The sequence below is a fragment of the Melospiza melodia genome, chromosome 2, assembly GCF_035770615.1.
Source record: "Melospiza melodia melodia isolate bMelMel2 chromosome 2, bMelMel2.pri, whole genome shotgun sequence".
In the NCBI taxonomy this organism is placed as follows: Eukaryota; Metazoa; Chordata; class Aves; order Passeriformes; family Passerellidae; genus Melospiza; species Melospiza melodia.
The window spans coordinates 20836636-20848595 of NC_086195.1; the positions used below are offsets into that span (position 1 = coordinate 20836636).

The following is an 11960-nucleotide window of genomic DNA, read 5'->3' on the forward strand; positions in this document are numbered from 1 at the left end:
GTCTTGCAACGTCCAAAAACTATTCAATTTTCTAAAAAAATTATTTTCTTTTTTTTCTATGAATCCATGAGTATTTTAAGAAATGGAGGACAATTAAAAGAGTAAAACTAAATTACTTAGATTTCTGTGGCATTTCTTTAAAAATGTGACAACATTTTGAGGACCTCTTTCAAGAGATCATCTGTTTGTCAACATTGTTGGCTCATTCCTCCCAATCTCTAAACTTTTTTTTTTTTTTTTAATTGTCCTTATTGCAGTATTTGGGACATTTCTCTTTCTTTTTTTCTTAGGTGAAGTTTGGTTATATGTGCCACAGTTAGCAGCTGTGGCCATTAGAGTGGGTTAAGAGAAAAAGGTTTTCAGGGAGCATGTAATCTCCCAGCCATTCTAAGCATCTTGGAAAAGGGCAGTCTTTGTCTCTACATTGATTATAAACAGAACCTGAAGTGACCAGTTTGGATGTAGATTTCTACATCAGATGAATCATACCCTGAAAGTTGCCCTGAGTACTCCTGGTTACTGAGAGCACTGATTTTGACATTAGTTTTGTAATAACTTGTACAAGTTATTTCCGTCTTTTGCAATACATTTGGATTCAGTGATGTGTCAGATGAAGAAGCAAACACTTGCAGACTTTTTGGCTCTGCCTCCATTAAGAACTAAAGAGCTCACCTTCCCCACAGGCAAACATGTTGCAACATAAAATGCAAATAGCTTGAAAGAAAAACAGAAGCAGCAAAGGAATGGCTCTTTATGTGCCCTAGAGGAAGAGGAGAAACTGGCAAGATATTTATAAGACAATTCAGGGAAGAGTCATTTGACACAACCATGATGACAATCATATTATTGGTTTTAAAAGTCTTGACTTGTCACGAAACATACTTTGCTACAGATGTAACTAAATAAACAACAAAAGCTTAGTACTGACAAGGAAAGAAATTCACATTTAATACATGTTACTTCACATTTTTCTTACAGGACAGTTCATTCAAAGTCAGCTCTTTGAGCATGGTAAACATTTTACACCAAAAAAAAAAAAGTTAATGAATAATGTTTGCATATAAAAAAGAGGACAACTGGCAAAATTTAATCACATTTGCTGCTCAACAGCAGTTATCTATCAAAGACAAACCTCTGTTAATAGGTGAGTACTAAGATCGTGACTCAGCTGGTTCATATAAGAAAATAGCATGGCTACTATAAAATAAAATTAAATTCTGCAGTTCCTTAACTTTACAACCACTCCTGCTGCTGTCCTTATCTCTTAACTATGCTCTTGTTCTGAAATAGCATGGGGGGGATTTGTCCTGTCAGGATTTCATGATAGTGTTTGCAGTCATGGGAAATCTGTATGAGAGAGAAAATGTCCCACTTAGCAGCAGGAGGATGACAGCAACAATTCCAACAGGAATGGCAGCACCAGCTTCCTGTGCTGCTGGACTGGAGGGCATGTAGTAAGAAGGAGGAAAAGCTATGCTCTGGTTGTGAGTTACAGAATAGAAATTCCAGCTCACGGGAATCAGGACACACAGACCAGCAGATATGTAGAAGAAGCCCCCCACCAGGAAGAACGGGGCAATGAGAGGTTTGTGAGTGACTCCCATATAGACATTTCTCAGAGCAAATATTGTAGCAGCCAGTCCCAGCAAGCCCATGAACATGGCAGTCAACAGGAGACCCTGAGCAGCGTAAATTTCATGGGGGATGAAGGAGTCATAGCCACTGAATTTATGGCAAAATTGTTCTCTGTAGCCAGGTGAGACATAAAGGTAACTGATGAAGCAGACTTTCCAAATCCCCACCCAGGCAATGCCAGAGGAGATGACAGTGGTGTTGTCCACATGCCACACTCTCCATTCCACAATTCCCATTGAGACCGTGCACAGGATCCAGCCTATGGTGCCCAGAGCAAAGGCAGCAAGCTGGAGGTGGGAGGTGCTGACCAGGGAGTTCATCCTTTGGAGCTCTCCTGCCCTGTCACAGACACAGGTGCCATGCAAAGAGAGAGAGCCACTGCAAAGAAACAAAAAAAATAAAAAGACAAAGACAATTATTATTTGGGCAAACAGATGAACCTGTCAGTGAAAAAGAGAATGTGTGTGTAGAGGGAAGATGGCAGTCATCTTTCCCTAACTTCAATGAACTGTTGAAATTTAATATCCATGGACAAGTAATATAGAGGTTTTAATTCTGTATATGTCATGGTATCACACAGAGGAGAAAGAGTCTCTGATGAGCTCCCCTAAAGATCTCCTTTTTACATTCACAAAAGGAAAACTGATGGGTTTCTTCCAAGTTATTGTCTTGTTTGTTAATTAACCATTATGTTCAAAGATCCTTTAACACATTACATGTAATCAGGAGTTACTGACTAGCAGGAACAAAATCTGAGAAAATCCTCGGGTTCCTGACTGTGGCAAGAGATCCTACAGAGCAGATTCTGTGCTCCTTTCTCCCAGCAGCTGTGACTTTGATGCTGGAGCCCAATCTGTACAGACTTCAGCTTTTGTGCTGTTTACTGAGAGCTGCTGGGACCAGCGTCAGACAGAAAACTCCACAGTTCAGAGACATGAGCAAATCCACACCACAAAATCTAACAACAACCACTGAACTTTGACCATTTTCAGATTAACTAGCCATGAATGCATTAGCAGAAACATTTGAATTAATCAGAAATGTAACACTGTGCAGGGGCTGGAACCTGGATATGCTGTCATTGCTTCCCCACCCTCAGACTTTACCCAAGTTTTTTTTTTGATGCTTTACCTTTGCAAATCCCACTTGTTTATAAATTGCCCAATTTCTCCAGTTGGAATAATCCTAAAACTGTGCTGGAAAATATTTTATTCATTTAGATTTAAGATTTGTTTGCCAACTGTATATTCTGAGTGCAAATTAGGGTTTTATTGTATTAGAAAAAAAGGGAAAAAATGTAAACAAATTAGTACTTAATTTCCCATGTCTTTTGTACCATTTTTGGAATACATATAGGAATGCTCTGTGATTGGTGAAGATGTGGCTTCAAATTTATGCAAATCTAAAGGATTCTAGGAATCTGTTTCTTTCACAAGTTTTCTAAAATACTTTTTTTACTCCTCCTTTTCCATTCAATACTGGAGAAATACTGTACCAAGTTGACTCTAATAAAATATGTCTGCTGCCATAGTTTTTGTACTAAACAATGAACATAAAGACTAAAGCAACAATTTTTCTATTTACTGATCTTAAGGTAACCAGTTGGCAATACAATCTAGTTGCAAAAATCCACCTGTGGAAGTCTTAAAAAAGAAATATCTTCATAACAGTATGGCCTTAAGCAGACAGTGTCCCTCTTCTCATCCCAGTACCCACTACATACTTACATCAGTCCTGAAAATGATGCCAGCCATGAGAGGGTGGGACAGAGTGATTTTTGATGCCAGACAAACACAGCAAGATCTGCAATTTTATCATTTTGGCCTCCCAGTTCATCTATGTGCCTCCAATAGATTTCCTGTGGGATATATTAATCTCCATTATTGCAAATGTACATTTAATTCTCTCCAGCATGGAGAAAATTGCTCCAGAAGAGTCTCTTGTATGTTTATCTACTTAAGCTGAAACCATTTTATAAACACTTTTTCAGTTTGCTGCATTATTTACAAATAATGCAATTAATTTACAAAGTGATTATAAATCCCCCTTTCTAACTAACCATTTTATCAGGCATGGAGCACAGTAGCCCCTCTTTCTGTCCCAGTTTCTCAGAACAGCATCATTTCTGTTCCTCTCTAGGGGTGGGAAGGTGCTGGACAGAACAAGGGTGAGCAGAGGAGTCCTGTGCTGACTCCATTTGATTTCTCTTGGAATCAGGGGAGCACAGAGAAGCCAAGCCTGAACCACGTGAAGAACCACATTTTGTGTAGAGCCCACATGTCTGTGACACTTCTTGTGTACATCATAAACATTCATGTAAACAACTTGCTGCTGTCAAGGTCATAAAAGATATGTCAGCAGGCGAATCCTTATCATCAACAGCTTTTCAGAGTATATTATCAGCTTATAACTTCATTGACTGAATGTACCCAACTGTCTGCTCCCAGAAATAAATGAGAATAAATGGGATTCCCAGCCCACTATCAAACTTGCATGTGCTGAGATACTTAGAATCGTGCCCATTTTAATGATAAAATTAAAACTTAGGGAAAGATCATTTTCCCTTTAAGATTCTCAAAAAACCATGGAACAAGAAAACACACAGGATGAAAGATTTTAAGGCTTATACAAAAGTTCTGAGAACACTGGAGAATAACCAGCTAACAAAGATGGGCTTTAGATGAGTTATCAGGTGTCTAGACACACAAAAAATTGCTTATGTAGGAAATGATTCATTTTGGCTCATTTCTCCACACCCTGCCCACTGGAGCATATTTGATCTAGCCTGGTATAACTGACTTAGAGAAAAAACAAGGTTCAAAAGAAGTACTTTTGAAATCGATGATGAAATTAAATTACAGTTCTCATTTCATACTTTTCTGCTTTGGAAAATCAAACAGAAGCCTATATTTAATGACCTCCTGGTACTGAGATTCAGCATGAAAATAAAGAACAAAATATCGAGGTAAAATAGTTACAGGATTTTACTTGACATGAGAAAACATGTCAAAATAAAAAAAAGTTCTAGTTCCCAATTCCAGTCTCCATCACTATGAATATTAATAAACACACGACAGGTTTTGCTGATATAACGAAAAGCAGCAGGTATGTATCACTTATGTATCATTTGCTGATTTCAAAGGAAGCCTTTGGGCAAAGAGGATCAGGGAAATTCCTTTTCTCCCAAGTGTAGAAAGATACATTGATTTTTTCAGAACTGCAGTGGCAAGTATTTAAAAAAAAAATCCAAAACCAAGTAAGACATTTCTCTTTCAGATGCCAAATAAAAGAGGGAGCGAGCTGCAGAGGGCGTCGTCCTCCAGGATTTCAGCCATTCCAGCGACTCCCTTGCTGTGAGGCCTCAAGAGGGAAGAAAGGAGGGAGGGAAGGAAGGGAGGAAGGTCATATCAGGCTGGGGTTTACAGCAGCGCCTGGGTCAGGGCTTTGTCAGCTTTTCCCTCAGCTGGACCTTGGGGCTTACCCTGCACAAATCTCTATCCACAGGAGGTGGGTGATGCAGGTGCTGAACTTGGCTCAAACACCAGCAGTGCCATTCCTGTGGATTTCAAGAACAGAGGCATCCCTTTTGGAAAGGAAGAATTTGATCTGTCACCAACTTGTCATCCACAGATAAAAGCCCCACAAACCCAAACAAACAAACAAAAAACCCGCCAAAATTTTAAATTTTAAAATTTAAAAAAAACTTCTGGTGCCTGTACAAATACCCTCTTCAGCCTTCTGGGAGAAAAATGGGAAAGCTCAGTCCCTGCATGTTTGAGCTGCATTGGATAAAACACAGTTTAAAGCTCAGGTCATATAGCAGGGTGTGCTAACACAGACAGCACTGGCCAGTTTCATGCTTTAGTAATTACATAAATATTTTGAATTAATTTAATTAGTGTAGTAAGGTTACCTATATGGTCTGAATAATACAATGATGTAACACAGTCACTAGATGAAATGTCCTAAGGCAAATGAACTCATATTCAGTCAGCTACAGGAGATCTTCTGAGTAATTAGGTGGTGTCACTGCCTTGATTCTTGGTTCTTGATTCAGGAGCTCACTCAGAGCTGCAGATTTCAGCATTCCAGCTTTGCAGACCAGCTACTTCATGGGATGGGTCAGCCTACAAAGGCAATCTGGCCAGCAGGAGCAAGCTAGGTCTGTGTGGTGTCTGTGGATGAAAAGCATGACTGAAAACCCTTTGCACTGAAAGAAGTGAGAAGTGGTTTTGAGAGGTGGCCACAGTACCATCTTTCCGTATCCCTTTATTTCATCCACCTTTTCATTTAAAGTATACTCAGTTCAACAAGCACCCCAGCAGCTTTTGGGGATAGTCTTTGGAAAGTCTAGAAACAGCAGCTAAAAACCAGAGTCCTGCTTCTACAGGCTTCTCACCTGGCAGCCATTTTCTCTCTAAATATATCTTTCATTTCCTTCACTTGGAAGGGCTTTCCTTCACAGATATGTTTTTAATTAAATACCCTAGTAAAGTAAAAGCAAGACAGAATCATAGGATGGTTTGGGCTGGAAGGAATCTTAAAGATATCTTGTTCCAATCCCCTGGCCATGGGCAGTGGCACCTCCCACCAGACCAGGTTGCTCAGAGCTCCATCCAACCTGGCCCTGAATGCTTCAAGGGATGGGGAGTCTGCAGCTTCTCTGGGCAACTTCTCTGTTCCAGTGCCTCACCCCCCTCACAGTAAAGAATTTATTCCCAATATCTAATCTCAGCCTACTGTCTTTCAGTGGAAGCCATTCCTCCTACTCTTACCACAGCTACTGATGAAGAGTCCTCTCCAGCTTTCCTGTGGGCCCCCTTCAGATTCTGGGAGGCTGCTATGAGCTCCTCACACAACTTTCTCTTCTCCATGCTGAACAGCCCCAACTTTCTCAGCCTGTCTTCATAGGGGATTCATTTAAATGTAAATTTTGCCAGCATTCAATGCAAATTTGCACAGAGAAGACAGAAGTTACCAGTAAAAGATGATACACTTGTCAGTGTATTCACCCAAAAATAGAAACTTGAAGGATCCTTTTGTGTTTATTGCTGATTTTACTTAAATTAAGCATTGCACAGTGAGTAGCTCTTTTTCTTTATGAAAAGTATGTTAAGCCATTGCACATGGACTTGAGGGACAGAATGAGGAATGAGTTTCCCACTCTTAACTTCAAGAAACAGAGAGGATGCCTGACAGCCATGTTGACTTTCCTACAGCTGCAAGCTTGCTTCTAGGAGAAAAAAAAAAATGAAAGCAAACTGCTCTTACAACTGCTAAGTGGTTTCATAGAGGGGGATTTGGGTCATCTGTGCATCAGGCTTACCTTTAAAATGACTAAAATGAAATGTTGCAGTTGAATAACTCAGTTCTTTGTGGCCACAGCCCCACCTCCTGATATTCTCAGCAGCAGGAAAAAAGAGAAATTGAGCTATCTTGTAATTTTGTCAACACTTCTTTTTCTTCCAGTAATTGTTAGTAACAAAAGGCTGGGGCTAAGATATTGATTCTGAGAGTGGAGAAACTTCATTTACACCAAATGCATTTCACTTCTGCAATTAATACTGTGTCTTGCAAGCTGTTTTAATTACATATAGTAGTCTATATGCATTGATTGGGTGTCAGATCTGCTTTCTAAAACTCACCCTGCCTTAAGTTCCTGAATCAGAGGCTTAAAAAGCCCTGCAGGTAAATGCAAGGGAGAAAAAAGCTACCCAGCTCTCTTAATTCATGCATTTAAAGATTTAAAGATAATTGGGCCTTTGAGGTTACTGGGTCTCAGGCTCTCTCCTGGGGGGATGAGGCATGTGCCAGGGACAGATGTCCAGATTGTAGGGGTGGCATAAGGAAGTGTCCCCAACCACACAATCACCTGCAAGACTTGTCTTTAAATTCATCATTCCATATGATGGGTTGAGAGCAAGAGCTGCAGCTCTCAGAGGCATTGGAGGGAGTTTGCTATTTAGGAGGGGTCCTTTGGTTGGTGTGTGCTGGGTGACAATTCCCCAGCAGCAGCACCCCCTCTGCAGTATCTCTTACCCCTCTGGGACCTCAGAGCTGGACGGGCCAGTCACCAACACCTGGCACATAAGGTCTCAAACACTGAACTGCAGGGAAATATGAGATGCAGCTGGGCCTTGTCATGGAAATTTGTGAAAGTCTTACACAAATTGCATGATCCTTGACATGATATTCAAAGACTGATTAATGCCTTAGGATCCTTGAGTTTGGATGTATCTAGAAGAGAGCTTCAGAAATGTTTTTTATCTTTCTGCCATCACTGTTTCAGCACAGCTCTGGCTGAAGGACAGCTTTGCCTAAGGCCATCTTGCTGTGGTCCAGTTCACAAGATTTGCCACCACTGGCTGATAAATCAGTCCATTCCTACCTTCTTCAACAGACATTCCAAACAGTCAGTGTGGCAGTTCTTTTGTTCCTATTTTCCTTGAAATAAAATTAGCTGCATTTATGACCCATTCCTTGAATACATCTCCCTGACACTCATGAAGTCTTGAGCTCTGATAGCTCATATTTAGATTTTAGCTAACATACTTATTTTCAGTTAAAAAAGACAAAATAGTGGGGCCTAGAGTCTTAGAAGTCATTGTAGGGTATGTCCAGATTTAACATGCCTTATGTACCCTGTCCTTCCAAATGTCAATGTCCAATTTTATAAACTCTGCTGCTTCCAGTTATTCATTGTGTTTCAAAACAACCAAACCAAAGTGATCTTCATTTCTCTTCCATCAAGTAAGAATACATTGAAACTTAGATATGTAAAAGTCTTTGCTTATTTCAGGAAAATGTTTTGATTTGCTTTGATAATAGGATGAAATGAAACCGATTCTATAAATTCTCACTGTTTTCTCACAGCCTAATTTACTTTTCTCTGTCTGAGCCTATCTTTCCTCTTGTTACATTAGGAAACATTGCAGGCTGGTAGGCAGTGGGATGGCAGTGGGATTGACCCAGAACTCAGATGACCCAATATTATTAGAGTTGCTACAGATTGTTTTGCCTCTGTCTTGAAGGGAGCTCCATTTAGAGCCAAAGTGGAACAGTTTAGAGACATTCCAGGAAGGACAGCCCCTGAAAAACTGAGGCAGATAACCTGGCTGTGTCTTGAGATGGGATTCTCAGGAAACTTCAGAAAGCAGAGGGAGCATAAATTCTTGTCTACTGTGGGTGTCTGGCACAGAGAAAGGAGCACTAAGGGTTCAGTGGTGTAAATAAGGCAAGCACATCTGGGTCCCAGAGAGCTCACAAGGACTGGGGAGATGAGGCACTGAGCACACACTTGGGGCATGGGAAAATGTCATCCAAGAGCAGACACCTCCCAGCCAAAAGAACGGGAACAAATGCTTCCTGGAGCTGCAGGAGAAATTAAAAACTCCTGAAGCAGCTTGAATGTCAGCCTGGAAGTGCTGCACAGGCACCTGGCTGGGGACAGGAGCATTCCTGAGCCAAGGGCACGTAAGGAAGCGCTGCTAAAGGGGCACAAAGGCTGCACACAGCAACCTGCACACAGCAACATGCTGGCCAGGCTTCCTTCATAGATGGGGGAAGTGGGTGCAAGGGGAGCCTTCCGAAAGGACAGGAGACTGTACTTGCTTCCCAGTAAATGATAGCTAAAATAAAATACACTAAAAAATGTTCCGACAGAAGAGCAATGTCTGAGTCTCCCTGTCTGAACCCACTTGCCTGCCAAAAAACTGGGAATTCTACTGCAGCTTGTAACCAGCTTAAAGAGAAAGCTCATGACAAACTCTTCTTATATAAAATAAACATATAATTATTTTTTGCAGCCCACGTAAGCAGGAATTCACTTATTTCCACTTATTTCATGCTTTAAGCAAATATTTTTGCTTTAGATGATGCCAGGCATGACATGCATTTCTAAATTAACATTCAAATCCTGCTTTTGAAAAGTGTTATAGCCTAGATGCAGCTTTATTGGGCTATACTGAACATGGTTTACTAAACAAATCTTTTGTTTAATGTTAAGTCTTGCAGCAGAAAGGGAATTTGAAGAAAACCAACAGTATAATAATTGCAAAGGTCTCTTCTTATCAATATCTCTATGATTTAATACTTGAAAACTTAATTCTTCGATTCCCAGTTGGGAAAGCATTCATTATAGAAAACAAATAAATACTTAAATCTCTCCCCATCTGTTTTCTATCAGCACTTCATAAAATAAGTAATATTAAATAAAAGTGGGGACTTACTTCTCTGAGTCTGAGAGTTGCCTAAGGCTTTGAAGCAGTGTCAGCTGGATGAAGCAAGTTCCAAAAGGGAGGTGGAAAAAAATGCCCATGCAAATTGTCCAACTTGTTATGCTACAAAATAGGTACCTCACGGTTCCTTCTCACTCTCCCACTAAGTCAACAAAGATGTAGGAAGTCAGTTAATCATTAACATATAAAATATGAAAGCTTTGCCATAAGCCATTTATTCTAATTCCTTTAAAACACTTACCAAAGTGTATAGATAACTCCCCTGGAAATTACAGTTTTCTGTAAGATACCCTTTCAGAAAATCTAACTTTTTGATGACATGATTTTTCAGCTTGAGACCACCATGATGTCCCAGTCTGACAGCCCAAAAGACACAGATTTCTGATCTGAAAGAGAACAAAGTGTTTTCATAATTCTTTTTTAAAAAATTTTTCTTCCTGTATTTATGCAACTTAAATTAGTGCAGCTCTGCAGTGGGAAGAAATATAGGGGAGAAAGAGGAGTTTTTCTAAGGAGCAAATTCAAGCTGAACTGCTCTCTTGATGGACTCTGGTTGGCAGCACCCACACTTTAGTACACATAGTACTATGCTTGCTATCCCAGATGCTTTAAAAACATGCATTTTTTAAAATTATGTTATGTTTGCCTTGCTTCATGGTTTTCCCATGAATGTAAACAACAGCTCTTACAAATTGGAAGAATGTTCTTTGCTCTGTTCTGGTTCTTCTCTTTGAACCCTATTCTAAACCCTGATAAATTCCAAATGAGGCACTGGCTCAGCTGGTTACAGAACAGTGCTAACAACACCAACACTGTGTGTTCAATCTCTGTCTGGGCCATTCCCACAAGAGCTGGACTCAATGATCCTTGTGGGTCCCTTCTAACTCAGAATATTCTGTGATTCTGTGACATTTCAAAGCTTGGTCTCAAAATACAAGTAAGTTTATTTCATAGAAATACCCTGAAATGGGGAGGCCTCATTGAAAAATTCTTCTCATTGAAAAATTCTTCTCATTATAACATGCACAAATGCTGGTCATTGCCCTCACTAAAGAAGGCTGGAAAATGTCCTTAATTCATATCCTCCTGTTTTCTGCATCACCTTTAATCCTCTCCTGCTCTATTTTCCAGCTGATGCCAGTTCACTGGTTCTTTGTGCAGGTAATGCAGCCTGGCCATGACAACAGAGTCTTGTCCTCTCCTGCAGCTCACCAGCCTGGGATCTCCTCTCTGGCTGCTCAAGATGGATGGGGTTGGTTTGGTGCACGGGCAAACTCAGCTGCTCAGGCTCTGCTGCTGTGTGACAAGAAACCCAACACACAGACACAGACACACACAGACACAGAGACACACAGACACAGACACACACAGACACAGAGACACACACACACACACAGACGAGACACAGAGACACAGACACAGAGACACACAGACACAGAGACACACAGACACAAAGACACACAGACACAAAGACACACAGACACAAAGACACACAGACACACACACACAGATACAGACACAGACCCCGACGGGCTGCTGTCATCTGCCAGACTCCAGGATGGCTCTCTGACATCCTGACAGGGCTGCTGATTCACAAGGACAGCATCCTTGGGCAGTAGGCAGCTAGCAGATAGATTCCTTTTCTTGCATTTAATAACTGTGTGGGAGAAAATTTGCAGGCAAAACCATTGCTGATTTTACACATGAAGCTGCACACTCCTGTTTCTCACCCTGCAATAGGAGGGGCATCCCCTGCACTATTCCTAGAAGAACAATTCTCACCAAATTCTGTCTCTGACCTATTTCTTCTCAGTCCCAAAAAAAACAAGGCAAACAAAAACCAACACGACAACAAAACCAAAACCACTGTGATGCTTAAGAGATCAAATTGTACTGAAAAATAATGAGGTCAATGTATTTGTCAGCCACCATCACCACAGTGAAGTTTAATTCAACTGGAAATCTACAGTTCTCAATCTGTGATAACAACCAGCAGCATAAGCATCATTACATTGGTGAGAAATACAATACACACAAAATGGAACGAAAGAAAAAAAATAGGAAGCAAATTGCAGTATGTAGTGTTTT

General features: G+C 40.6%; 1 protein-coding gene and 1 long non-coding RNA gene across 2 annotated transcripts; one reads left to right on the forward strand and one right to left on the reverse strand.

Annotated features, from left to right (window-relative positions):
* The first annotated feature begins 1120 nt into the window (after positions 1 to 1120).
* LOC134415082 (uncharacterized) lies at positions 1121 to 5439 on the forward strand. Its single transcript, XR_010026921.1, has 3 exons — positions 1121 to 1144; positions 4912 to 4988; positions 5140 to 5439. It is a non-coding gene; the product is annotated as an uncharacterized LOC134415082 (long non-coding RNA).
* CLDN34 (claudin 34) lies at positions 1226 to 2007 on the reverse strand. Its single transcript, XM_063150392.1, has one exon. The coding sequence runs from the start codon at positions 1953 to 1955 to the stop codon at positions 1311 to 1313; it is 645 nt and encodes a 214-aa protein (XP_063006462.1). The 5' UTR covers positions 1956 to 2007; the 3' UTR covers positions 1226 to 1310.
* Positions 5440 to 11960: the final 6521 nt, after the last annotated feature.

What these genes read in the sequence shown, in the direction of transcription:
- CLDN34 (XM_063150392.1), bottom strand. Translation starts at nt 1,955, where the DNA reads ATGAACTCCCTGGTCAGCACCTCCCACCTCCAGCTTGCTGCCTTTGCT.